Source organism: Rhea americana, unplaced genomic scaffold (assembly GCF_003343005.1).
Source record: "Rhea americana isolate MKP2758 unplaced genomic scaffold, rheAme1 scaffold_175, whole genome shotgun sequence".
Classification (NCBI taxonomy): domain Eukaryota; kingdom Metazoa; phylum Chordata; class Aves; order Rheiformes; family Rheidae; genus Rhea; species Rhea americana.
In genome coordinates, this window is record NW_028185872.1 from 1,125,420 (window position 1) to 1,150,331 (window position 24,912).

Genomic DNA, 24,912 nt, shown 5'->3' on the forward strand with positions numbered 1-24,912 from the left:
CTTTAGGGCTCACGAGGGCTGGTTGTATAGTTTCACTTCTGGGCACTGTTACTTGCAGCTGAAGCCACTTTGGGATGGAGAACTGCAAAGTAATTATGGCACAGTGATTGCATTATAACAGTTGTTCTCTGCATGYTGATGACACTTACAACCAGAAATTCCCTTTTCTGTTTGTTTCTGGTTACCACCTGGTACCAACTTTCCACCCCACGTTGTCTGTTAGGATAGTCTTACTTGCAGGGGCACTGATAGCTTCCGCTTTCAGTATCTCGTTCAGTAGATTGTAAAGGCAGAGCCAAGAGAAACAGCTCACTGAATATCTCTGGGGGTCATCTCTGTGCTTTTTCTGCCTGAAATCTCAGCCAAGTGCTCTGCCAGCCAAATGCCCTGGGAGTGCAGAATCCACGTGTGGCTCATGAGCCACTGGCTTGAGGTTCACTGCTCTGTCCAGCTCGTGTCTTGAAACTTACTTAGATATGATAATTCAACCTACCAGGCAAGCCTGGTGGACCTGTTAGTAATTTGCTGTGGATCATCGGTTGGTGCCACTAATTAAAAACGGAAGTCCTGTGAGATTTTCCTCCTGGCTGAATTTGAGCACWCTCAAGAAAATGGCTTAATTTTTCTGACAAATTTCATACGAAGTTTTCAGCTTTAGTTGGCTTCTCTGGATTGTTTTTATCCCTTTGGAGAAGATAGAGCTGAGAGAAAAAGGGGAGTGTATGGCTTGAAATAAAGAAAATTCTCCCCGCTCTCCTTTCTAATCTGCCTAGAAACTGTGAAGCCCTGGATGCAGTCATCTGACCTCTTTTAAACACAGAATGAAGCCAATAATTATAAATGAGTATCCAGAGAGTGCACAGTGGGGACAAGCAGTCTGGCAGGAGCAATAATGCAGGATTTATTGCAGCAGCACAGTTTTTGAGCCTGCAGTTGAAGGTTGTGTTAGCAGTCCTCCAGTTAAGCCTCATCTTTCTAAAGGGTTTAGGGTTGACTCATGTCAGCATCTCCTGAACAAGATGTCAGTACTCTGCTGCTTCTCCTTGAGCCTTTGGTACCCTTTCAGGCTCTGTGTCTAACAGCAGATGAAGCAGCAAGCATGGTTGGGAGCCCTGATGGTCCTCTCAGAGGAGATSCCACATTCTGGAGTGAGGGATTTGAGAGGATAGGGATTTGGCATTAGTCAGAATGCCCCTTTGAGAGACAGCACAGGCAGAATGGGTGAGTGCAGGCACAGGAACAGTGGGAGGAGGCAGACTGGCCCTGGAGTGGAAGGGACTATGCCTTCAGTCTTGATTGAGCGGCACCACATGGCCCTCTGCCTCCTCCTCTTTGCTTGGAGGAGACAAACTGCTGTACAGTGCTTTGAAAGGCTCAGTAAAACAAAACATGCAGCTGTGTGTGAGAAGGTACAAAAGAGACTGTTTTGCAGTGAACTTTCTCTTTTTTAACAGAAAAAAACAGAAGTACCACCTCCTTCTACCAACCCATTTCTGGAGGATGACACTGGAACAGAGGCAGATGAGATTGTGATTGAGAAAAGTGATATGGACAGAGTAAGTCTTAAATTCTTGAGTCCTCAATGAGGCAGTCACCGTCATCTCCATAGCGTGTTTCATCTGTTATCTCTGCAGTGCAGGCGACACTGAACCACTTGTAAAAGCACTGGCTGTCCAAATGTTAKAGCGAATAGTAAGCACTGGTATTTTAATTGGCACCAATATCAAAGCCTGCAAGCCCCATATTTCACTCATCAAACTGATGCTTTCTGAGTGTTTGGGTGTAAGTTGTTTGGACCTGTTACTCTGTTTGGTGAGTCTACATCCATTTACAGACTGTATGACCAGTGCCATAGATACCGCTCAGATCCCCACACCTGGAGGTYTTTGTAGGATGGTAGCTCTCAGTTGGCACTGGTTTGGCGCAATGCGTCTTCAGTAGATTTATACATGAGTAGGACAGCCCTCTGCCTTCCACCCATAGCAGAAGTCTCAAAGCAGAACTATCAAGCCAAATTTTGCTCCTTCTATTAAAATGTGACTTGGAGAGTTAGTATTGGTTGGACTTTCTCAGCAATCTAGAAGACTGATATTGAGAACCTGGGGAGTTACACGCTTTTTTGCGAAAAACTTGGTTTCTACTATATGTTGTGGCTGGAAAAAGGTTGGCCCTGATGCCCTGATTTGACATGAGGAACTGGCCATCCTGGTGAAAGTCAGGAGTGCTAGCAAGCAGGTGAAGAGATGAGAAGCAAAACTGTGGGCTGTTTTAATGTTTTTAATGAATAGTAGAATCCGCTGCCCTGGCGAGAAACAGTTCAGTGCTCCTATGAAAGGAGCTTCTTTGCTCCCTGTAGGTAAGGAGGCTAGTTTTCTTTCTGATGTGAAGGCTGCACCCAATCTGTTTGGGCTATTCTGTGAAATGYAGTCTGAGGAGAGGCTTCCCTCCGTCTCTGGGCTTTCCTTGTGTCAATACCCACATCTCAGTGCTAGGATCTGCTGCAAGAGTGACTGCCCCACAGACCCCTGTCTTGCAGATGCCTGCTTGGAAGCCTCAACCTTTAGGTGCCACTACTTCTCTTTCAAAGTGTCATCAGTTGGTGACTAGTGCTGGAGAGTTAGTGCTGGAGGCCTGATCATCATCTGCATTCACTGGCAAGAAGGAAAAGGAGGGGTTACAGATGAACAGTTCTGGTTGGTAGAGCACTTCTAAGACTCTAGTCTTGAATTCTCTGAGATTTCAGGACACTTGCAAGTGTAAGAGGGAGCATAAGAATARGGGGGGAGAATTCATGTTAAACAGAACCTCTTTTAGTGATCCTAGCTGTTAGATTTAAACTGTTTACTTTGGATAGTAATGAAAGGAAACTGRGCCAGCTGCAGACCTCCTTACTGTGACAACAGTAACCTTTTATTATTTCCATCAAACTCGAGGAGGAAATAGTTTAAACATCTGCAGCTTTTGGACAGGATTGCACACTCAAACACAGCTTTACTGCTACTGTTAAAAGATTTAGTAGTCTCTCTAGCAGATGTGCTGGGAGCGGCATGATGCAAAGACCCACACGCACTCACAGAAATGCAGTCCTGCGTTGGGATTCAGCTCTCCCAGCCTGGTGAATCGTAAACATAATGAATCTGCAACCTTGTGCTGGCACTGCTGTTCTGGAGACCTTTGTGACTGGAAGGTTTCTGTAATTACCACCTCCCAGCTCTGATGAGCGTGTGCATCCAGCAGAAGCGAGCAGGCACCGGCGAGGGGCTGGGACAGAGGATGCTGGGTAGTGACTCTTTCCCAAAACAGTAAAAACTTGCATTCCCCAGTCACGTTGTTAGTGAAAAGGTTAATGAAGCCAGTCTTGTAGAGGTGGTCTGGTCTCCGTAAAACTATTTGTTCGTATTAGGTTTGCAGCCACGTATTAATAATCGTTTTTGTCTTTGAGTCTTAATTATTTCTGAGCGATGCTTACTCTGCTCTTCTGTGCTATTYCTGCCAATGACCTAGTGCCACCTTCTCTGTCGTTTAGGAGAGTACCTCTTTTAGGCTCTCTTGATTAGCTTTTCTTTGGATTAGAGAGGAAAAAAAAGAAAAATGGGAAAAAAATCTGTATCTTCGTTGGCTGGGAGCTGAACCTGGCTTTTTGTGGGGCGAGGCAAGAATTCCATTCCAAAGTCTCTGATGCCTTCTTTGCAGGCAGTGAAAGATTGTCAACTTGCCAGCAGACAACAAGGCAAATTGTCTATCAATAAAAAGAAAAATCTAGCTGTAGAACAAAGGAGCTTAAAGGCCTGGTCCATCCRTGGTACTTACCATAACAACTTTAAGCATATTGTAGTCCCAGTGGCTTCATTAAGATGTGATTGGCCGCTTTCTAGAGTGTGTTAGTAATAAGCTGGACTTTGAATGTATCTCAACTGTAGGAATTTTGCAAAAAAAAAGTTGTTTTGCAATAGTAAATTAAACCTCAGGCTTTTAAAAATACTATATAAACTGAGAGCAAACCGAATGACTCCCAAATGGCATATGTACTTACTGCTCTAAATTTGATTTTAAAGTAGAACTCTGCATCCCCAGAAACATGTTTCACAGTGAAAGCAATCCTATAATGTTGCCTGTATAACTCCAGCTCCAGTAATTATGTTCTGTTTATCTAAATAAAATTCATCCAGATGAAGTCTGTAACTTTAAGTTATTATCCTTAATGTTCTAAAATGTAGAGATTTTACAGTGTTACTTTCAAACAACTGCTGTGTTTCATTTCAGAGGTGGCTAGTGGAGTCCTATTACTTTTGGAAGGATGCAGTGAGGTTTCCTTATTTACAAATTGCATTGAGCCTCTTCTCTAGAAACCTGTTATAAAAGCATGGAATGGTCTTCTCTGTAAGAATATTTTACAAGTGAAAAAATTCCTTGGAATCCTAACAGCCCTGTAGAAGCTAAGGGAGACTGGGACACAGGCTTTGTATATTCTGTCRATCATATGCCTTTGATTACGTGACAGCAAATTTCTGGATTGTAGTATTCCTAAAGACTTAGATCCTCCTGTGCTGTTTACACTAGTGTTTCTTCTAGATCTCACAGGGCAGGTTTGAAGTCAACACTCTAAATGTTTCTTTACAGCCAAAGAAGCCAAAGGTCCCAGACAACCCTTTTCATGGCATTGTTTCCAAGTGTTTTGAGCCTCACCTTTATGTATATATTGAATCCCAGGACAAGTGAGTAACCAGAATGCTCTTTTGGTCTTGTTTGCTTTTGAATGTGTATTACAGTGACATTGCCCTAGATTATGTATTCAAGTTGCAGAAAACAAATTTCTTGAAGTGCTCGCAGTTCAGGAAATTTAGAATGAGCGGAGCTTTAGCTCAGGCAAAAATACGGGTGTTAAGAGGGCTGTGTGTGTTGGTTTTATATGTAATTGCAAAGGCCTGCAGGAATGATGTCTGCTGCCTTTCTGTGGAAGAGGCTTAGTGTTTTTGGCATTGCTTCTGCAGTTCCCACTGTAGATGTATACCTTTCTTTCATCTCATGTCTTCTACAAATAGTAGGTTTGCTTTTTCTGTAAAATATACATGTGCCTTCTTGGCAGAAGAATTTCAAGATTTGCTATAGAAAGTTTTTTTGAGATCCTCAGATGAAAGCTGCTGTAGGTGAGTTAGCTGTAAGATAACATTYTGGTCATTCACAGACTGGGACGCTGTCAGGGGGGCTTTGCATCCCTAGAATCCTCCTTCCTCTTCCTCTTTGACTTGCAGCAAAATACTTTAATGAACAGAGATTTCAGCTTGGAGCTCTGAAATGTGTTTAGAGTTCTCATCACATTTTCTTATGCACCTTGATTCCCACCAGGGTTTAAATAACATCTCTGTAATGACTGCAGTATCAGTTGAGGAAGGAGTTGGTTGAGAAATATTTAATACTGTCCCTTAGTACAGGTTACTGTCTGGAAACGAGACAGAGGTGCCTGCCTCATGTAACTCGTCTGTCYGTGCCCTCCTATCTTCTGTGGGCTTTCTGTATGGCAGTGTGCATCAGTTGAGGCTCACAGCATCGTGGTTTTGTCCAAACCTCAGTTTAGCCATCTTGAAGGTTTCCTGTGTCCTGTAAATGTTACACTTATTTAAAACAAAGCAGGCCTTGCTCAATGGTTCGTCGTGCTGGGGTTAGGTTCTGCTCTGCAGCATAACAAAGGGAAATTCTTCTYGGCAAACTGAGCACTGCCTTGTTTGAGTGTTTCTCCCTTCTCACTGAAGGCCATTTTAATCCCCACTTTGGTAATTCTACCCCACTGTGCTCCTAGCACTTTCGATTTTCCTTTTCCCTYTTCCTTTGCAAGCCTGAGATGTTTTATATTAGTTTTATAGCCACAGACTGCAAAGGAGTTCAAAGGAAAACTGCCACAGTGTTCCCCATACTGCCCTCCTCCGCCAAAATTTGCTTTTTCATTGTCATTTTTCACTCTTTTTCCCTCTCTGAAATTTTGAGGAATCTGTGACTGATGTCTGAAAATGAGTGGCTTAGATAATTAACAGTTTGTTTGGGCTTTGCCTAAAGAGTGGTATGATAGTTTTGTTTGTTACTGCTTTAGTCTGTGGAAGAAAGCAGCTTGGTCCTTTTCTCCTGGAAAATTGTTTCCATTCTCATTTAAAGGAATACAGTGCCAAAAACTAGCAGTTTAATAGGAGACACCTGAAATAAAGATGCTGCTCTCCACCCCAAGCTGCAGTCTGAATATAGACTTCATTTCTGCCCTTTTAGGGGATATGCATGTTTAGCTCTTGCTCGTGGTCTTGCAGAGCGTGAGGAGCAGGCGCTTGTGCGGCGCGTTGTGCGAGAGCAGAGCAGCAGCTCTGTTAGATGTGCTGCTAGCGTGCAGAACCATGTTTAAGTGCGCTAAAATGTGCGTTGATTGGGAGGGCTGGCATGTTCTCCTTGCRGGGTGTGTTTGCGCCCCAGGAATAGAGGGGTTTCCAACATACCCAGTCAATAGATACAACCCTGCAAGTAGTCTGGACATCTCAACGCCACTCCTGTTCCCTGGTGCCGGCTGATACCAGCGATTGATGTCACCGAACAGACTGACTGARCATAGCGTGGAGTTGTCTAGGTCCTCTCTCATGATTGCCAAAGATGCAGAAAAAGGACTGAATAGGCTGAGTGAAAGAAAAAGAAAAGGATTTGAGAACTGTAATACAATTGTCCTGGTATGATTTCATTTCATATTTTCTCCTGAGTAGATATGGAGCGTTCTTGCTTCCAGTAAATATGCTGCTGTTAAGAAATAGCACATCTGCCCTACCAGAGAATTTGCTTTGAGCATTTTTGCAAAGCCTATATGGAGAAAATGTTGTTTTTCTGTAGCTCTCCTGCCTCCTTGTTCTGTCTCCCAGTAGCTTTTTCTGCCAGGTTTTTGGAGCTCCCATTGCTTCAGGTTGTTAGCTTTGTTCTGCTAAAGCACAATATTTGTGCCAACTGAAACCAGTGTGAAAGTTTCATTGACATCAACTGAGGTGTGCAGTAACATTTATTAGTACCATTAGTACACAATGGCTTAATGTTTTCTTTGTCTCTATCCCATGCTGAAATAAGAGCAGTGATCCTGGCCCATGCAGGGCAGTTTGGCCAGGTTAGTAGCAAAATAAGCAGGAAGCCATAGGGCTCTTTTCCCAGCTATTTGGGACAGCTGCATCTGCTTGTTCATCCTAGTTGACAAGACCTTGGCGGACTGGGGAAATGTAGATACATTTCACTTTGCCTCAGAGAACAGGAGAACATGTGGAATAAGCATAAAGAAACAAAAGCCATTGACGTTCCTCCTTGTGTCTTGAGACAGAATCAAAAAAAAAATGGGGCTGGTGGATGCTAAGAAAGCCCTGTTTTGTTGCRCAGATGGAGCAAAGCACAGATGCAGAGGTGAAAATGCAGCTGTTAAATTTAGTGGGCTTTTGACAAGGGCCAAGCCGTGTCTGCCTGCCTTGAGAACCTGAAGGAATGCTGCAGCTTGTGCCCCATGCGAGCCCTCCTTCCATCGCCATCTGTTTGGCTACCGCACAGCTATGGTGGGAAGTGTAATTTGCTTCACTGCGGTCAGCTACGATAAATGCCTCGGTTCAGCATTCAGTTGCCTGTGCCAGCGTAAAGATTTATCACACCAGTTGAGCAGCCTGATGCTTTCACAGTTCTTGAGACAAAGCGGAGGAGATGTGTCTGCGTGTGGAACTGGAGCTACGTAAAGTACTCAACGCAGCGTGCAGTGAGCRTGTGAAAAGGGCTGCTTGTCTTTGGAATAGCCTGTGAGCCTAGTTTAAGCCAACATGGCTTGCTTAGCATTTATAAAGCTTTGGTTTTGCAAGGGCAGGTCTGTAATTAGTTTGGCTCAGCAGAGCATCCACAGTAGGATTTCATCTCTTGGTGCTGTTGTCTGTAAAGTTATTGGGGAGGAGCCGTGTCACCTTTTCCACTGAGGCAGTGCTGTGGGTTCTGCAGAGAAATGTAATGATGAACAGAAACTGGGAAAAAGTTGTTGTTGTTGCTGTTGCTTTTTCTCTTTAATTGGCAGTGGTAAGTGAGAATGTGCTAAAGGACCTTAACCCCCATCAGTCAGTGCTGGTGGTAGGGCTGTGCCTATTCCCTGGAGACCCGGCACAGTCTCTTTGGGTGAATTCCTGTGCTGTGCACCCTGTGAACTGGCTTAAGAGTAGAAGAACATTAAGTTGAAACTCTTTGACAGGCTTTTTGAGAAGGATTTTCATTTCCTTGGACAGCATTGCTGTCCTGTCAAGTAAGTCAGTTCCCAAAAGATAATGATGATAAATCAACTGCAAGGGAAAGCATCTTGTTTATAACTGGTAGCTCAGTTCCTCATGGGAGTTACAGTACAGGTCCTTTATTTTCCCRTTCTCCTATGGATTTGGCCTTCTGCATTGATAACAGCACAGCTCAGCACAGCCAGAAGCTTAGATGCTGCAGCCCTCAGCAAGAAGATGGGCGAAGGCTGTGCTGTGGGCAGAGGAGCTGAGGGAAGTGAAGCCARAACTGTAGTGGAAGTGGGAGTATAAAATGCACGAACTTGGCAACTACTCTAGGTTAGTAGAGCACCATTCAGCCATCTGAAATGTCTATATGTTCCTCAAAAGCTAACCTTTCTTGTGGAGGAATGTATGCATTTGTGTGAATGCGGTGAGGGGGTTTATTGCTGTAATTTAATTCGTCTGGCAAAGACTACTACACTTAGCTAAGCTCCAGTATCAGGAGGGCTGTTCTCGGTTCCCGACACAACGTGCTGTCTCTGGAGGAGTAGGGCTGAAGGAACTCCCTGAGATCAGAGGAYTTGTTTGGTTCTGTATTGATCGTTCTGGCCTTCTGCCAAGCTAAAAAGCCTTTCTGTCCTGATGAAATGGTGGGGTGAAGTTTATTGTTGCCTAAAGACCAAAATATTTGAGTAAAGACTAGGTTATAATGGATCACTGGAGACAATAGTAGGGCTTTCTGTGCTTTAAAAAGAGTTAAAGTCAGAAGCGCACTTTGCTCGTGCTAAATAAAGCTTCTTTAAAGGATGTGTGAAGTTGTGCAAAACCAGGTGGTATCCAAATGGGACCACGAAATGGCAAATGGCACACTGTTTTGAGCACATCCCTTTTAAAGGCATATTCCCCAAGGCCTGCTCTGAAGGCAGTTGATACGAGAAGTCCAACTGTGACTCTTGCTGGTGCCAGGAATGAAACTTGAGCATAAGCTTTATGCACTTTCATCAGATGTGCTGAACCCAGTCCTGGCAGACTTTGCAAGCTTTTATATGTGACTGGAGAACAGATTGAAGCTGCCACTAAAAGTTAGAGTACAAAAGGTCATTACTCATCAGCCCGGTCTTCGTTGTTGTACRCGGTTTGTGCTGAGGAGGTGGAGATAAGAAAGGGCTGCGATACTAAACTGCTAAAATCGGAATGTGTTTATTGATGTCACAAGACAGGGCGTCTGGTTTCAAGCATTATTCTCTCTCTTCCCTCCTTTTCTCCAGCGTACTAAAATATTTTTCCTTTCTTCTCTTGCATTAGAAATCTCGGCGAACTGATTGACAGGTTTGTGGCTGACTTCAAGGCTCAAGGTCCTCCGAAGCCCAACGTGGATGAAGGAGGAGCCGTCCTGCCTAGCTGTGCCGACCTTTTTGTTTATTACAAGAAGTGCATGGTGCAGTGCTCACAGCTCAGCACAGGCGAGCCGATGATAGCCCTGACCACCATATTCCAGAAGTACCTTCGGGAATATGCCTGGAAAATTCTGTCTGGAAACCTGCCCAAGTGAGTTTAGTTTCCCAAATGCTGCAGCACAGTCTGAGACGTTCCAGTAAGGAGCAGATGCTTTATAAAGCTAATTAACAAATATATACTTGCGAACAYTTATGTTTTGCTGTTAAAGAAAGCACGTAGCAGCAATATGTCTACATTTTCTTCATGATTTTCTCCAAAGTTCRGTTTGTTACACTGAGAAACAGCAAGAGACCAAATGACAACCCTAACACTTTTTTTTTTATCCAGGGCCTTTGGAAATTAGCTTCATATTCTGTTTGATTAACAGTCAGATTTCCAATTTCTTAAAATTCCTTCTTAAAATGCCAGCCCAAGTCTCTTCAGAGAGCTCYGACTTTCAGAATTGCATATACCCTGCTACTAGGGTAGCAAATYCATTCTATGATTCTCAGCTGCCTGGTGTTAGGAGCTCAAAGTTGTACATATATATATAATAATTTATAGTGAAGATCCTTTATTTGCATGGTGYTAAAGTGTTTACTTGTAACTATTTCTGCTCTGAAAAATTGTATATTCATACAAATATATAGGTGTTAATTCAGAGAAAAGTCAGTTATTATGAGTTTACACTAAAATAGGTAGGGGTACAGGCTGAGGGAGTCCCTTGAGTAATCACTAACCTAACTGCAGATAAATTTTTGTGCTGTTTGCCATCTTCAGTTTGTTTCACTTGTAAAACTAGGAGCAGCAGAATGAGTTTCTGAAACTAGCAAGATCTTTTGCAGATGGAAGGGGAGAAGGTTACATCCAGAGAAGTGGAAAGATAAATTTAATGTGCGTTCTCCATCAGACCTCARTTGCATTCTTTGTACACGTTTTTTTGTGTGCTCTATTTTTGCCATCCAAGATAAATATCACTGTCCTATTTCTTTTTTTAATGGATTTGGATTATAAAGAGTTGAGAGGTAGGGAATTTCCTGACTTTAAGCTGTTCTGATTCTTTCTTTTTTGCTRTACAGCAGTTAATCACTYGAACACAGTGGAAAGAAGCCACATCTCCTGTAATTTATTGTYGATATCATCAGCTTTTAAAATGGGTTACCAAAGTTTCAAATGCGTTTTAATGTCTATTTAATATTGAGAAGATAACTACAACAAGCTGCATGATAGTCATTGAGATCTTTCTGTAGTGTTTCATTAGATTTTGAGTAACTGACAGTCAAGGTGAATTTAGCTGGGAAAGTTTATTAAGCTTAGTTCTAATCTAATGTGTTGCAAAAGGATGAATTGTCCTTTTGCCTGAAGACTTGATATCAAGTTATACTTGTCTTCCTAAAAGATATTTTCTATCCAAAATAGTTGARTTTGCTGCAGAAATGATTGCAAGATGTTCTCTGGCCTGTGTTAAACAGGGYATTGGATTTTGTGGTCTTAAGGACCTTTTTGACATTGAAATCCTGTAGTGATTTTGCAATAAATGTGTCTGTGTACACAGAGCCTCACAGACTTTTTTTTTTTCAGAACAACTAGCAGCAGTGGTGGGCTCACCATCACTAGCCTGCTGAAAGAAAAGGAAGGCTCTGAAGTGGCGAAGTTTACTTTTGAAGAACTCTGTCTCATTTGCAGCATCCTTAGCACTGCAGAGTACTGCTTGGCAACCACCCAGCAGGTGAGTTTTCCTCTGCAACCCCTCTGAGATCGCACTGGCAGCTGTCCCTGGCTTCTCTAAAGATGAAGTGCTGCTCCCTCCTCAAGGGTAGGCTGCTGCGGAGAAGGGAAGAGTCAGAAAAACTAAAATGTGTGTGGTAGTGTCTGCTCTGCGTAGTGTCTTGCTGATTATGGAGCTCTAYGTAATTAAATTTATTTTTCAAAGAAAGGAAAGTATTGATCTTGTTGTTTTTCCCTCATATGATTGTAATCCTGCTTTGCATCCTTAGTTTTGYGTGGCATCTATTTATATTTGTTACATAATTTCTCTAAATGGAATGAAAAGGGAAAAAGAAAAGCTCTGCTTCTGGTTTGTGATCTGATTCTTATAAGAACAAGAGCAAGGCTAATTCAATGTATGATCAGGAAAATGCTCATGTCAAATATTGGGGAAAGGCAGAACAAGGAGAAAGATACATGCTGATAGGCTTTGCAGACGCAGAGCTGCTTATATTCAGGTGCTTTGAATGCTGTAGACCAGTAGATGAGCTGTGATGTTTGGCCAGATCCAGGCCTCTCCATCACTAGAACTGGTGATCCTCCTTCTCTGTGCTTTGGACATGGACAGCGCATTGGGAAACATTCTTGTTAGTGGACTGGTGCCAGAATACGCTAAAGTTACCTATATAATCTTGGAGGTTAACCTCTTTGAGGACATCATAATTGGCCATCCTGGGAGATCAATATATCCAACAAGGAGAGATTTCTGTTTCTATTGTTCACTGACTGCATTTTGGATATGGTCTGGGTACAGTTTAGAAAYTATTTTTTCCAGGATGYAAGTTTTCAAGAATAATCATTTCAGGTAAGAAATCTGATCCTTCTGTTGCTTGTTTTGTTTCCTAACAGTTGGAAGAGAAACTCAAAGAAAAAGTGGATGCAAGTCTAATGGAAAGAATCAACCTGACAGGAGAGATGGACACTTTCAGCATGTATGTCCAACAGATGCATCATCCCACAATGTGTCAGACATCCTAGTTTGTCAGCCAGATAATGCTGGAGTAGTACAAGCACAAAATCCCAGTGTTGTAGGACCCAGCCAGCAAGTGTCAGGATATGCAGTCTAGCATAGGCATTTCCCTGGTGAAGGAATGGTCATTCCTTGGCTAGTCCAAGAGCAGCRGTAGTACAGACTTCAGACCCATCGTCCTAGCCAAAGGAATAAGAGCACTGGAAAGAGGAAAGGAAACAGTGAGTTTCCATTTAAAACATCATTTGCATCTTGGCAGCTCTTTAAGGTGGCTGTTACATTTCAAGAAAGGAAGCTATTTCAGTACATTCCTTCCTGCTTTAACTTCCCACTGTTAATCAGCTGCCTTGTCAGTGTGATCAAACCCCATTTCAGATGACACAAAAGATTGACCCAGTCTTATATTTGAGGATTATAATTGAGAGAAGATTATCATTCATTAAAATAACTTTTCATGTAACCATGCTAAAAATACTCCTCTAACATCTTCCTCTCTCCACTGCTGACAAACAGATCAAGTATTTTTTGAGAATGAAATAGAGGCAAAAATTTAATTATTTTTTTGCCTTGTCACAGTGAGGCTGAGAAAGTGATTCAGATCACCAGCTCTCATTCTCACTAAAACTAAAATTCAGCACAGATAGCATTAAGACTTTTTCAGGAGACTACTTTGCTGTGATTCTTCCTCTCTTGCTCCACTGGGCAGGATCCCATTGAGTCTCTACCCAGATTTTGCATACAGCTCAGGATTCACTGCAATCTGCAGACTCCCTTCTCTTTAGGTATTTCTCAGACCTTTTTTAAGAAGAGTGAATCCCTGATTGAAAGCTAGGGTTGCTGAGTCCACTAAGCCAAAAAAGCAAAGTAACTGGRGAGAAGTGAAGTTTGCCATGTGGTAGGATTTCTCTAATTTGGACAAGTCGAGGAGAAATTTTGCCTTTTCTCATGACCTGTCCATGAAAAGCCAGATGTCCTGTGTTACTGCTCAGGCTCCTTGGTGGCTGCCTCACAAGGTGTTTTGTTGTAGGTAGCTAATAAAACATGTTTTGGAAATTGCTTTAAGGTGTAGTTCATGTTTGCAGTTTTGGATAGCTTTAAAATTAAACTTTAAAGCCTGATGTATCTTGTAACAAAGACTTTTTAATTGGCTTTCAGTCTGTTCCAGAATAGCACTTTGTCTACTCTTCTGTCAGTGCAAGTCGTAGCTATAAACTCTTTGGTGTTTGCTCCCTGAACATCAAACAAGTTGTTTCTTTGGGACTGGATGTCTTGTTAGGGACAGTCATAAAGAAGGTGATAAAATGTTGCTTCCTACACACACTGTGGAAAGCCTTTCTTCCTTCACAAAAAGCAGGAGGTTGCAGAACTAACAGCAATGCATATGGAGCAATTGATTGGAAAGGTTTTTACTGCCAGAGTAGCTAACCATTTTCTTTAGAAAATGTGGGAAAGATGGGCTCTTTCCTTGTCTTGAACTTCAAGAAATTAATGTGTTAAGCTAGAAATCCATGAGTTCAGAGATTCCTTGAAAGCCTGAGGTACAAAACTTACTAGGTTCTCCTGTTAGACCCCATTCTGCTCATTTATTACCTCAACTTCCCTATCTGTAAAATTCTGTCTGTCAGTTGTATTAACTGCAGCTACTGCATCACTAGATGCTGCCTGGGGCAAAAGGTTCAAATGGCTCCTAGCAAGACTAGGAGCCAAGTTTTCTTGGCACATCATAACGCTTTACATTTGCGACACACCTCTTGCTGCACTGTTACCCTATAAAGTAGGTGTGTTAATTCTGAAGTGTAAACAAAGAAATTTTTTCTCCCTACTTGCCTGTGCTTGGTGACCCAGCCTTAGACAGACTTCTGACATGTGGAAGCTAGTCATGAAGTCACATGCCTCCCATTAAATGAGTTGTATATTCATTTTGGTGCTAAGCCACAATTCTTTCCTACAACTCACTGACAGCAGATACYCTGTTGGAGTCAGCTGTGCCCAAAAGACCAGTTATTTCAGTCTGGCTCCTTTGGCATTGCTTGAGTTGGGGAATCCCTGAAGAAAGTAAATCCTCTGCCCAGGCACTGGCACAAATGGCTGCAGGTGTTTTTGTCTCAGCACAAGTTTCAGATCATGTAACTTGAAACCAGTGATCACTTCTCCAATACTAATTTTTCCAACTTGTCCAACATCTTGGACAAATTTGCCTTTGTGACAAAGTAATTGCTGTAAAGAACTGATCTTTCATTTAGCATCCTTTTCCAGTTTTTATGTGCTAAAGTGCTAAGAAAAGAGCTAGACAACCTCCATGAGCTGTAGTGGTGAAGAACACCCAGGCTTTCCAGCAGCAAAGTCATGAGTGGGTGATTCCATACCTCATTGAGGAGGTGGATGCTTAAAAATATTTCCTTCAAATATTTTTTTTTAGTGGTGAACTCCAGAGCAGTAATCAGAACTTCACAAAGAGAAGGAGGAAAGATGGTTTGAAGGAACCACTGGTTGGATTTTGTATAGGTGCTACAATTCTCATCTGTACTAGCATCATTAGACCAAAATTAAAATACAGTTCTTGCATGCATTATCCCAAAGTTCTAAACAGGCATCTGTGGCAGATTTAAAGTTTATGCTGACTTTAAAAACTGTACTTGTACTGTGCAGCACTCATTTGATCATTGCTTTCTAGCAGAAATTCTCTAATGTTAGTACTGAGTTATGTACCTGCAAGAGTGAGCTGCTGAAGACCGTTTYTTGGCTTGTTTTAGGATCAGTTGCACCTGCAGGCCCATCATTGTATTCTAAATCGTATACAGTAGGGTCAAATATGTCTCTAAGCTGTATTGTGCTGTTAAAAAAAAAAAAAGGGGGGGGGGGAAGGTCTTTGACTAATATGGCCTTCAGTCTGGTATATGTCTCCAAGAAATTAAAACAATGGATGGCTGCAATCCTAGACATAGTATAAATAAGACATCTGCCTTGATCTTCTCAAATGGGAGGCAGACATTCAGAACTCARTGCAGATGTACCTTTTTAATCCTCTTTGCAAGTTTCTGTAAGTAGCAGGACATTGATTGTGAATGAGTGGAGAGACGGTTCAATTTTGGGTTTTGTGCTGATTGAATTAAATTTGAAGTAGAAGCCCAACCTGGCTCAGTTCTAGGGAGTTCTTCTATTCCTGATCTCAGATTGGGTAACTCAGTCTGAGATGTTTGCTCCCCAGCCCCTTATGTGTCAAAGCAGATAAAGGTCAACTTACAGAAATGCTGTCTTTACATTAAACCACATTGTGTGGTTAGAACAGCATTTGGAATTTCCTSGGTTCTTCTCAGTACAAATTTTAATCTATATGTATATTCACAGCACAATGCTAATGTAATCTAGTAGATGATTTTCCTCCTTCCACAATCAAATAAACCAGCTCCTGCATTGTGGTGTTCAGTACTGTGAAACTTGTGCTTGTTTTTTATTTAATTTTTTTTTCCTTTCCTCCAGTGTGATCTCCAACAGCATACAGCTGTTAGTGCAGGACCTGGATGCAGCCTGTGACCCTGCCCTGACTGCTATGAGCAAGGTAGGGATCAATTTGTTTTGGGAAGAAATGCTTTAAGATGCATCACGTAGTTCTTGTTTGCTGTAATTACATGGTTTCACTTTTTATTATCCTTTTTGCTGTCCTGAGACTTGGCCATGTATTAATTGCTGCTTGTTGCTACTCAGAGCAGCAGTTGCTGTGGTTATAAATAYATCCTTCAATCCACAATGCCTATAATTCAGGTTAGAGCTTTCATTCATTTTCAGCACACCGAAACACACAGACAATATAATGCTTTCTGTGAGTGTCCATCTCAGGTTTTCTCTTTCCACTCTTACAGTGGGAATTTTCAAGACTGAAGACTTCCCTTAGCATGATATTTCAAATACATCATCTCATTTGCTATCCTCTTCATATTCTTTTGGTGAGGAATTTTACTAGCCTAGTTGCTTATGCCCCTTAAATGAAGACACTCAAAGGGTAATACAGAATTGAGATTGAGCCCTATTGCTCCTGAGATCCTCTCAAGGACATATGGAGCTGTTTCTAGATAGGCCTATGTGATTAGTGCTTAAGGATTTTGTTGCAGTTATGGTGCTAGCTTTTATACATTTGAAACGCAGAGCTGTATTTTCTTGCCAAAGTATTGTGAAAACCCAGACTGCTTTAGACAGAGGTGAAGACAGCAAAAGTGGATTGAGCTATTTTTTTAATTAGGAATATTAAACATAGATTTCCATTTTTGTAGGATCAACATACTGTCTAGCTGCCATGAATTTTAATAGCTTTCTGCTTTATGATATATTCCAGCTGTAACTAGCCCCACCCCCAGCTAGTAGTTGAAGTGGAATGCAGCTGGTAATCGAGCTTGTACATGTCCCAAATGGAAAGATGCTTTCCCCCCCCCCAGTGTAATAACACCATTAGGAAGGGCTCAGCACTTCAGGTGTTGCTTGTGTGCTGTGACAGTTCCTTAGATCTCCTCTTAAACCTGCCTAGCTTAGCAGTGTTTGGGTCACTTAGCTCTAACTGTTTATACTCAAGTAAACCACAGCCTCAGAAAGCAGCAGCTGGGAGAACATTTATTTTTGTCTTTGGAAGACCAGTAAAATGCAGCCCATGTGATGGGACTGATCAGATATAAACAAGTTAAGTGCTATGAAATTAGCTAAATAAATGTGTCATTTCTGCACATATTCTACTATTCACATCAGACAGTTTTTTATATGATTTTTAACTAGATYTGAATTTAGTGCAAGAGTTACTTTTGCCTTGCCTTCCTCCTTCCTTTCTTTCAGCATTTATTACTCTGCTAATTGAATAAGAAATGCATATAATGATTTAAATGCACAGTTAAAACTTGGAATTGTAAAATTCCAGTCTGTATTCAAGGGGTGAAGGCTGTATGGCTAATCCATTCCAGTTTTCCTGTAACATGAACACATGTCTGTCTCAAGGCCACTACTCCATTAGGGCTCTTCCTTTGTTTAGCTGCTTTTCATCTACTTCACTCTGGTATCCTCCAAGATTGAACATTCCCAGTCCTTTGTTTGAAATCTGACTTTTGTTTTCCTGCAAAAATGTTTGGTAACTATAGAGGTAAATTAAGAAATACTTAAACCTCTAAAGCCACTTTGGCTTCAGGCCACTTGAGAGATTTAACGTGGAGAACAGCACCATGGATATTGTTTTCAGCTGGGAGTGGTATACAGTTTTGCAGATTCTTTGCCTTGTCTGTTCTTGAAGAAGTGGTAAATAATGAGAAGGCTCCATTTCGACAGGTTTGGAGGTGATAATCTTTACTCAGTAAGCAGTTAACTGTCAGTAAGTRTATCTGGCTCCTATGAGTTGTAACTAGTATTTTCAGATAGCTTTTYCTGGTGCTTCAATTTTAGAGATGGGATAATTAAAGTGAGAGCATGCCCTTCAGGTGCTCACAGCCTGATCTGGGTAAAAATGATGCTGTAATGACAAGAGGAGAAGCAGGAATGTTTGGGAACATTTGGGGGAAACTAGGTGAGTGTGAGGAGGCAGCTTTGTGAAAGAAGGGACTGCAACCTGTTTACAGTCTGAAGCAACTGTTCAAAAGTTGCTGGAAGGGACRTTTTGAGAGTTGCACACAACTTCTCATGAATCCAGAGCGGGCAGGCAGCATCTCAGACAGGTTTGGAAGACCTACTGTGTGCTACAGAGCTGGGCGTGAGTCATGTGGTTGGAGCTGAAGTGCTACAGGTGTACTGGGAATCATATCACTGTGTGGATGTAGAATAATTAAACTTGGCTCTAGAACTGGGAGCTGTGACATGAGATCGGAGAGAAATTTGCCTTAAGCTCCTGTTGTTATATTCTGATATTCTGCATTTGAAAAATCGCATAGGAGTGTGTAAGTGTGTTGCTTTTGCTGCTTGTCACCCCTAGGTCTAAGTAGAGAGGTTTGCTGTTGTCACTTAGTGAAAAATGTAAGTGAAACAAGATGACAAACCACCACTGTCGCCATCAGAGCTGTGCCTGAAATGTGGGCTCCCGGAGAGGGAGGGCTTTGAATTCTCTTGGAGCTATCAGTGGCGCAAACAGGGGTAGTTTGTGCCCGGGACAGRGCCTACAACAGCAGTAGCTGCAAGGGGCCCTGTCCTCTGCTGTCCTGCAGGACTCGGCGGCTCACGGTGGTAAGTTCATGAATGCCATCGTGTGAAGACTTGGCACGTGGAGAATTTCCTGCTGGTAACGTGGCCACCAGTGTGGCGCACATGCCCACCCGGAGTCCTGGGCACTCCTGCCGTGACTAATGAAGCAGTGCCTGGGCAGCTGGGRCCACACTAAAAATTCACCAGTCTTAGCGGTAGCGGATGTTCGGGGAGCTTACAGAGGGCTGAAGGTAAGGTGGAGGAGCCGCTGAGGAAATTTGGATGCTGACAGTGATAGTGTTTAATGCATGACTGACCAGCTGTGCTCTACATGACATCTGCAAAGTGAGAGACACATTGTCTTTGGGAGCAGCCCTTGGCCATCAGTGGAAAATTCATCCACAACAAGTAGAGACTTAGAGCCAGGGAAAATGAGGATTGCAGTATGTGCTCATGTGGGTGCCACACGTGGAAATTTTAACAAGGAATCACTTGCTAGTGCACGTTATTTTTTGTGGATATCAAGGTACCGTGAACGTGCTGTACTGATATATGGTGGGGTTTTAAACTGCTATTGTGCTTTCCTTTTAATTGTCGGGATGAAGGAACTGCTCATCTTCACTGGTCCAGTTAAGCTTATGGATTGCACTGGGTGAGGTTTGATTGTTGAATTAAACATAAATTTATACGCAATGCTCTGTGCTTGTTGAGGGGGGGCTGGGGATATTTTAGTGACTTGTGTCATTTGCTTGCTGCTTTATGTTTTGCGAAAACCTTTTGGTGCAGCTGCCATTTTCCATTTCCTTGCAACTGAGTGGACAACAGCAAGTGCTTAAACAYAGAGCTTTAATAATCTCTCCAGTGCATGCAAGGAAAACCCCGAGAGCGAAGGAAAGCCGCGGGAGCAGCCAGCTGCTAATTGAAAGTCAACATGAGTGTTTTGAGCCGCCACACAAGGTGCAGTGTGCAACAGTGCAGAGGAGAGCCTGCGTCTGAAAACAGAGGTGGCTTCAAAAGCAGCCGTGCCTGCTGCTGGCAGCACCCTTCTGACCCTCCTTTGCCCTCCTGCCCCTTCCTGCGCGTGTGGCGCAGGGTCAAGGGGGAAGGAGCCGGCCCTGCGGCACCCAGCGCTCCCCAAGCCCTGGAGCACCAAACCACCGAGCTCTGCTGGGGGCTTCTCTCTTCTCTTCCCCTTTCTACGCGAGCRCCCTTAGCAACCCTGGAGGATCGTGTCTTCTTGCTGCAGGAAGAAAGCTCTGAAGGTAGCACCAGGTCTGCAGATCCAGTCCGCCCTCCTTGGAGGCGCCGCCGCCGCAGCCGGTGCCATGTCGGCTCGCGGGCGCTCGGCGGCCGCTCTCCCCGCGTGCCGTGTTTCCCGCGTCGGCCGCTGAGCGGGAGGCTGTAGCGCTCCTGGTCTTTGGGCTAATGTTCAACTTGTGTATCTAAACTATGTGGATATCCCAAGAAAAACATAGGAGGGGGGAAAAAGTGAAATAAATTTAAAATGACAGGAACAAAGCTTTACCAGAAGAGTCGGGCTCATATTTCTCCTGATGACTTTTCAGTATGTGTACTACTTCTTTCATTGCAGCTACTGTTTTTTTTTCTGGTGAAACACACCCACATACACACAAAGCACTGTTTTTACTGTGCATGCTTTTAAAGTTTGCTTGTAAAGTATTGCTTTTGGAATGAAGACCAACAAAATGAAAAAGCTACTGTTTTATTGTTGTAATAATTCAAGTCAGCAGCCCCTTCCCGCTTCTTGGCCATCCCCTGTCTACTGGCACAGCCTGCTTGCTTAGGGCTGCTGTCGGTCACCAGCAGCCAGGGCTGGGATGCGTGAGTGTGCGTCAGCGAGACAGGTGCACGGTGCATTTTGGAGATGTGGCAGTTGCCAAGAGCAATACAAGGTAGTTGTCATCTTCTGAGCAGTCTTCCAAATCAAAGAAAGACTGAATTAAAGCATGTAGAGCAGTTACTGAGTGAAATATCCCTTCTAATTAACCCACTTAATGAGATGAGTGTTTCGGGTTTTTTGTGKTTTTTTTTAAGTGAGAACAGTTTTGATAGGACATGTGCAGACTCTGTCAGATACTGGGTTTTGTAGAGAATTTGGCTCCTCTTGCCCGTTAGGTCACTTGTGCTGTGTTCTGTTTGGATGGGATTGGATCGGTCAAGTTGCAGGGGATGAAATAGCTCTAATTTTAAAAACAGGAGTAAAAAACTTTACATGAAAAATCCAGAACCTGAGAAAACAAGTTTGAAGGCAAACATCTCAAAGGAAAGCTCTCATCTCCTTCTGAATGGGCCCGCTTTTCTCTCTCRCTTTTTCTTGTTTTACTCCTGGCTCGTCTGGCGTGAGGATCCGCAGCTCTCGCCGGTTACAGGGAGCACCGTGCGGAGTGGAGTCACCCACTGCTTCATCTCTGGATAGCAGCAGCGCTCAGCAGCGCATTTCTGGATGCTCCTGTTCCTCAGTGACAGATTAGATGTGTTTGCCAGGGACATCAAGGTCTTGCCCAATTGCCTCTTTATCAAATGACTTCTGTATGCTTGTTTTGTACTTCAGATAAGGCTCAGAAAAAGTCAGGGGACTCTGGCTAATAGGGGTCATTCTGTAGCAATTCTGCTGATGTTAGATTAAAAACCAAAACAAGAGACTGAGTAATTCTTCAGGCTTTTATATCTCTTTTGCACATATATTTGGGATGAGTTGAAGTCTGCATCCTAGCTTGTATGCCAGAAGTGTTCTCAGTGTCAGCTACGCTGATGTAGAGTGTTTTGACTTCTCAGGTTATTTCTACCTCTTCCATCTGTCGTCAGTCTCACCAGTATTAATGACTTGGCTGCCATACAGGAATCCAGACCTTGCAAACTTGCAGATATTTTCTCAAATGCCTGTAATCAGGATTTAAGTGGGTGCTTCATCCCAGAAAACTGGGAAAGGTTAAATACTAAGGCAGTATGTGATGCCCCGAGAGCTTTTTTGATCCTGCTGCTCCCTGCTTATATAGCTCCCCACAGTTACAATGTCTTTGTGCTTTGGTGCAGAAGGGGTCATTTAGGGTTTTTCGTTGTTGTGGATTTTTTTTTATCTTGTGATTCCCTAGAGATCCTTTGACAGGAAGATCGTACAGGTTTTCTCAAATGTTTTACTTGAATCTTAATGAGTTAAACAGACTTCTTGTTATTTTTTCCCGCCTTTGTGCAGATGCAGTGGCAGAATGTGGAACATGTTGGTGACCAGAGTCCTTATGTCACCTCAGTGATTCTTCACATTAAGCAGAACGTGCCCATCATCCGCGATAACCTGGCCTCTACAAGAAAGTACTTCACTCAGTTCTGTATTAAATTTGCAAAGTAAGTTACCATTTTGGCATAGAATTTCTCTAGTTCTCACTCATTTATTTGTACACGATAATCTGTCTGCCTTCTAGCGTGCTGCATCAGTGGCTCTCGATCTCTGGGTCGAGACCCTCCTGTCCACGGAGAGCACAGGAGGAGGTGGTGGGGCAGGGCGGCAAACACCAGCAGCTGCTGGYGAGGTTGAAAGATACTTCCATTTCTTGTCTCAGGTTTCCTGCTGAGGCAGACTTTCTCAGACRTTTGTATTGGTTGGTTCCTTCTTGCATGCCTAAACCATCTCATAAAATATTTTGATGATTGCTGCATACTGTTTGCCAAGTACAGAAGGTTTTGGACCTTGGCTTATTAAAAAGGCTTTGAACATCTGAGTGGAGAGGATTGTTACTGAAGAGCTGACAGATGACTCTTGTTATGGGAACCTGCTTCTTTTCTCTGATAYGAGGCTGTGATGCTTCCAAGCCCAGAGAACTTTAATGCATCATATGCCTCAAAATAACTTTTGTAATAACTAGAGGACTAAGAGGAGGGTATGTGTGATGAGTAAATGCTAAGTTCACAGTCTGAAAGCTGCTTTTCCTTGCAAAAATAGTTAAGTAAGGAATGGAAATATACTTCAAGATTTAGGGGGATGTTACAAGTGTCTTGCTGGCATGACACTTAATGTTGGGCAGCATGAAAGGAACTGGAAGATTATGCGGGAATTCCTGTTGCCTTTGGTTTCAGCGTTGAGAGTGTAGCTCTCTAGCATCTCTTGGACATCCAAACTTTGAAGCCATGTGTACAAAACTATAATTCAGTTCTTTGGGAAGATACTCTGAACTCTTCCTTGCTCACCTGAAGCCAGCTGAATTTTGCATGCTAGTGCCCCAAGAAAAAGCCACAGAGGGATAGTGGCCTGACCAGTTGTAGCTGCTGCTTTTGGGGTAGCACACTGCTATCCTGGCAGGGGCAGGGGAGCAGTACTGTACTCAAGTATCCCTCTTTAAAATACCTTAACATTTTATTCATCTCTGATAAGCTAATTCTGAAATAAACTGTGTGGTCTGGCAGGTACTGTGTGAATCTGAGACTGGAGCTTCAGTTCCTACTTCAACAGCAAAGGATGTGTAGTAGACTCTCTTGAGAACGATTAGTTTTTGCGCAGGGTGGATAGCCTGAGAGTTTCGTTCCCCTTTCTTTCTCTGGGTACTCATTAGTTTGCATTAAGAAGCAGCTACTGATAAATCGTATTATGACATTGCCCATAATCACTGTTTGAAATGCTGCCTCAGTGAAAATTTATTGCACTTAAGCCTCCTATGTGGTTATSATTGAATTTTATATTGCTAGCCTGGTGATAAATAAAAAATAAAAAAATAAAACCATTTACTCAGCTGTTCACAGCACACTCTCAGCTGAGTAGCCTCCTTTTTAACTTTATTACTAAGCACATACCAAGTAAACTCTGGATAAAATACCCAGCTCTCACATTTGAGAGAAGTTCACATCTAAACTGGATACCTGCATCAGATCTCCTTGCATAGAAAATCAGAAGCCTGCAAAATCAGAGCCTGCACTCTGCTTTAAAAAAAAACTTAATGCAGGTACAAGCCTGATCTAAGATGTGTTAAAGTTAAGACACRATCCTGAATTCGCTGGGTTGCAGATCAGGCACAGAAGCAAAAATTAGGTTCCTTGAGTGCCCCTGAAGATAGTATTTTTGCCAGATTGTGTTTGAAGTTCTGCTGCACGACTTGGTTTTAAGGAGAATTAGTGCAGTGGTTAAGGCGCAAACATCCATGGTTTTGAAACTTTGAATTTCTTAGGAAATGTGCTGGCCTATCTAATAAATACCTAGCCTTTTGTGTGCTACACAGTACTGAAAATCCTTCTAACAGGCGTAGCATTTTTCTGTGTGTTAATGCCTGTATCTTTTTGCACTGCCAGACGCTGCTTAACTCTAATGGATTGTACAAAAGGCTAGTGTTGAGTTACAGGACCACAGGGAGAAGGCATCTGAAGTCACTAAATTTAAAACCGATGGATCTGAGCCAAATTTGGAGGAAGAAAAATTGCCACTAGAAATTATATCCAACCTCTAATCTAATCTGCCATCTTTTCTTTGTTTTGACCAACCCTTGCTCCCTTGAAATCGCAAGTAGCAGCAGCAGTTCTGGGAAGCGCTCGCCGGCGGCGCGGAGGGCTCTGCTCTCGCCGTGCCTCGGTTGCTTACCCCTTGAAATCCAACCCTGCCGTGGGGAGGCTGCGGCTCCTATGCTGGCCTGTGTTTGGGAAGTCTGCGACCTGCCCTCAAATGACGAAGGGATTAGAGCTGAGAGGCAAGAAAAATAAACAACTCTCCCCATCACACACAAAAAAAGCTCTCATTAATCACAAGCGGCGAAATGTGGTGGGTGATTACTGTAGACATCTTTCCAATAACTGGCCTTTGCACAGGGCTTTTAATGTGGGGAGTTAAGACCGGTGCGGAGGCTCGGGCAGGTTTCGAAGCAGCGCCTCRGCTAAGCCTGGGCGAGCCAGCAAGGGCCGATCGCGGCCTCGGAGGGTGGTGCAGAGCAAAGTGCTTCTCTGCTGCAGTGACTCAGTGTCACCAGGACGCTTTGACCCGTGTTCGGTAGTAGCTTGTCTCCGGTCGGGCAGATAGACTGTGGTTGCAGCTCTGTCCGCCTTGCTGAGCGAAGCGCTGGGTTTAATGCATCATCAGTGCAGGGGATTAGGAAAACATGGGCTTGGCAGAGCCACGCCTGTTGGACAGGAGCCTTTCAAATGCTGTGGTTTCTGTGCTTTAGGCTCCTAATCTGTCTTGCACTGCTTTATTGCTACACTGGGGACTTGTCTGCTCGCGTGGAGGGTTTGCTGGATACAGTTCTGTTTCCCGTTGAATATGCACATATTGTTTGCATCAGAATTCCCTGCTGTAAGCTGCTGTAGAGCCAAACATGGAGTCCAACTTAGGCAAGAAACTCAGGTGAATTTTTC

The 24,912-nt window shown here is 43.1% G+C and overlaps 1 protein-coding gene across 1 annotated transcript in view; it reads left to right on the forward strand.

Moving 5' to 3' along the window:
- VPS53 (VPS53 subunit of GARP complex) overlaps positions 1-24,912 on the forward strand; it is a 68,699-nt gene that overhangs the window by 32,652 nt on the left and 11,135 nt on the right. The window contains exons 13-19 of the mRNA XM_085301250.1: positions 1,455-1,556; positions 4,621-4,715; positions 9,552-9,794; positions 11,265-11,412; positions 12,300-12,382; positions 15,901-15,979; positions 21,779-21,927. Of these exons, the coding sequence (XP_085157376.1) occupies positions 1,455-1,556; positions 4,621-4,715; positions 9,552-9,794; positions 11,265-11,412; positions 12,300-12,382; positions 15,901-15,979; positions 21,779-21,927 (899 nt within the window). The remainder of the gene's footprint in view (positions 1-1,454; positions 1,557-4,620; positions 4,716-9,551; positions 9,795-11,264; positions 11,413-12,299; positions 12,383-15,900; positions 15,980-21,778; positions 21,928-24,912) is intronic.